The 3,444-nt window shown below is 57.5% G+C and overlaps 1 protein-coding gene across 1 annotated transcript; it reads left to right on the top strand.

Moving 5' to 3' along the window:
- Nucleotides 1–2,110: 2,110 nt before the first annotated feature.
- On the top strand, nt 2,111–3,248 carry FIBRA_06836 (uncharacterized protein; the record flags this gene model as incomplete). The annotated part of the gene is made up of 3 exons (XM_012328545.1): nt 2,111–2,218; nt 2,275–2,988; nt 3,042–3,248. The coding sequence occupies 3 exons, from the start codon at nt 2,111–2,113 to the stop codon at nt 3,246–3,248; spliced, it is 1,029 nt and encodes a 342-aa protein (XP_012183935.1).
- Between the last annotated feature and the right edge of the window lie 196 nt (nt 3,249–3,444).

Raw genomic sequence — 3,444 nt, 5'->3', positions numbered from 1 at the left:
ACGAGAGGCGTTAACATGAAAGAACAGTGATTCGAGAACTTACAGCATCACCTGGAACTGCCGTTCACTGCAGCAATGTACCACGTCAGGCGTACATTCGCATCGGCTTGCAACCACTGCCTTTCAGCAATAACGCACCTACTGCCTCCTCGTAGACTCACGGTCCCGCACAAGATTCGCAATTCGGCCAAAAATACATAGAAGATCTGTTCGGGAGGGAGGTCTCCAATGGGCAATACTCCTCGGCGCCACCCTCGAAAATATCCGAACGATGCGCGCCATGTGTCGTGAATCTCGTCCCTGCCATGGTCTTCGTCTTGCTCTCCAAAGGGCTTGCCATCGAGGTGGTCTCAGATAGCAGCCCGATAGATCTATCTTGATGACAAGACTGAGGCTCCTGAGCGCACGCTGCGTGCCACACATGTGGTGTCGCACGGAAAGGAACCCCCACTAGCGAGAGAACGGAAGCCTAGAGTCCACCAGATGCGTCCTGCATTCGCGCTCGCAGAGGAACACCAGTATGTGCAGTGTGAGGACGACGAACGAACCGCGTCCTTGCGAGTCGAACAGCCACGTGTCTCCTGGTCGTGAACTTGGAGAAGCGCCCAATGTGTTTTCTGCAGTCGCACTGCCATTAGGGCTGCTCGTAAAGTGATGCAGCGTTCGAAACCTTCGCTAGATTAGGATGTCTCAGTCAACGAGCGAGCGACGGACAGGGGCAACTCTGCAGCCCTATTCGGGGCGTCGGTGTCGGTGGCGCCGACATTCGAGCTGGGGGAAGGCGCAAGTTCTGGCATTGGGGGCAACGAGCTGAGGCAAGGTCTGTGCGCCATGGGATCTATGAGGATCGACCCGAGCCCCTACCAGAGCGCCTCGGGGTTGCGAGGATTAATATTCAACTTTGAAGCTACTTGGAGATGGCGGCGTCAGCCCAAGTCTTGCATTTCTCTCGACCTGGTGCAACTGCACTGGGAGCACAAACCTGGCTGGGGTGGGGGACGAGATCTCCTTGTGAGAAGCGACATGAATTAAAATCAGAGAGTGTGTCATTCATGGGGGAAACCAAATGAGATAAACATACATACACAGCCCATCGACTGACGGTCATTGTCGGTGCACGACCGGGGTCGTCTCAGAGCTCCAACCGGGCACGAAACCACCACTGCTCCCGAGGTCATTCAAATTGGATGGCACAGCATGGAATGTGGTCTCGCCCCGCCCGCACAACGATGCGGATGCGTGCGCCACCGTGCCCATCTCGCAGCGCATATCGCCTGAAGGACCAGATCGACCAAAGCCCCGCCGAGCAGACGGCGGAAAGGCGTCCGAGCGATGCCCATCTCGCACCTCCCAGTGCACTCAGCCCCGCGCGTCCCACGCGCGGGGATGTGGGGCTGCGGCTGCAGGGATGTCCGTCCGTGCCTAGCCAACCGTCATCGCTTCCTCCGCCTCTGCCAGCACATACATCATGATCATGGTCATCTTTAGTACAAGATCCTCGAGTCAGCTCCGTGAGACTGTCTTCAAGTCGACCAAGATTCTGCTTTGTCAGTGCCTGGTCCACGAGTTACTGAGGAGGACTGCAACCCCTCTCCCTTCGCGATCTGTCACTGGCGGGCTGGTGTGATTCAAGCTAAAGAGACTCGCTTTCGTATATCTCTCCCCTCTGAGGTCATAGTCTTTGGCCTGCTCACTGCCTGTCCGTCTGGACGCGTCGCGTCGCGTGGGAAAGCATGCCCCCTGTAGCTTCAAGGATGGTAGTGGGAATGTCACGGACACTGGCGAGGGACCTCCGAGTCGGACATCCTCCCAGGCCCACCATCCCGTCGGCATCCAGATATCGGCCAACGCTCCGAGTCCTATGTATTAGACATGCGATCGTGAGCAACTCGAACAGAACGACGTGATTGAACGCCCCCTCCGCGTCCATGATAACAAAGCTCACCTGGGGAAACGTTATCTCACGCGTCGTTTATCATGGCCGTCCGAGACATTTGGCCCCATCGAACCGGCTAAGCCCCAGGCCTCCCTCGCAAATCGCACTGATATCCTCCACTTCTGCTGTGCATCCAATGCAGCTACCGAGGATCGTCTTGTGTGGTATGTAGCCATGTCCGCGGTGCGCTCTCCCTTTGTTCATCTGTCCTGTCACCCAGATCAAGTTCTGTGGGCCAAGGACGAGGTCCCGAGCCTATTCAACGGCATCGCAGACGTGTTCGTGCGTATCCCCTCCCATCTTCCAGTACCTCCACACGCTGATTCTCGTTCGTCTAGCACCTCGATCCGTCAGTAAATCGAACAGATTTTCTCGCAAGTTTCCAGCCCGGAGGTCCGTTCGAGGGCGCCGTTGGGCTCTTCCGAAAGAATCATTCGACGGCGCGGATCGGGTTGTTTGACAAGGAGCTCATCAATGCTCTTCCGTCCAGCATCGCGTGGATCGCGCACGTAGGGGCAGGCTACGATCAAGTCGACGCGGGGGCGTGCAAGGCGCGGGGCATCCGTCTTTCCAACACGCCCCATGCGGTGGACGACGCAACGGCCACCACGTCGCTCTATCTGCTCATCTCCACGATGCGGTGCTTCTCCAAGGCCGAACGCAGCGTCCGCGCGGGCCTGTGGAAGTCACAGCATTCGGCCGCACATGCACACGACCTGAGTGGGAAGGCAGTCGCGATTCTCGGGCTGGGTGGGATCGGGCTGCGCTTTGCCGAGCTCGTGCGGGCGTTCCCCATGCGCGTCCTCTATCACAGCCGGCGCAAGGTGGCGCATGCGCCGGAGTGGTGCGAGTATTACGACGCTGGCCGTCTTGACGAGATGCTGGCTCAGGCAGACGCGCTCAGCATTCACGTACCGCTCAACGAACACACAGCTGGGATGGTAGACGAGAAGATGATACGGAAGTTGAAGAAGGGCGCGGTCATCGTCAACACTGCAAGGGGCAAGGTGACGGACGAGGAGGCAATGATGCGGGCATTGCAGGACGGTCACGTAGGTGCAGTCCTGCCCTCGGCTCATGCGTCGGCTCACTTTCGACTCGATAGCTATCGGGTGTTGGGTTAGACGTGTACCCAGATGAACCTAACGTCGACCCCCGTTGGCTGGATTTTCCCAATGTAACACTCCTCCCGCACATTGGCACCGGTACGCTGGAGTCGGCCAAAGCGTTGGAAGTGCGGGCATTGGAGAACCTTCGGGATTTCCTCGTGGCTGGCGCGGGCAAGGATCTAGTGCCTGAATTCATGCAGTAAAGATATGTACAACGTCTGTAGAACGTGATCGTGCGCGACGTCGGTTGTGGCCAGCGGAGGCTTCAATTGTCCGTTGTAACGGGGAATTCTAACGTGCTACACCTTTTGTTGGATCTCACGCTCGTGTCCAACCTGCATCGCCATTTCGACTCGCTTCATCAAAGTCTCTCCGTCTCGGTCTCTTTCATTTTTGCCT

Source organism: Fibroporia radiculosa, assembly GCF_000313525.1.
Source record: "Fibroporia radiculosa TFFH 294 genomic supercontigs, scaffold8733, whole genome shotgun sequence".
Taxonomy (NCBI): Eukaryota; Fungi; Basidiomycota; class Agaricomycetes; order Polyporales; family Fibroporiaceae; genus Fibroporia; species Fibroporia radiculosa.
The sequence above is the reverse complement of the archived record's forward strand: the minus strand, read 5'-3'. Positions and strand labels throughout refer to the sequence as shown.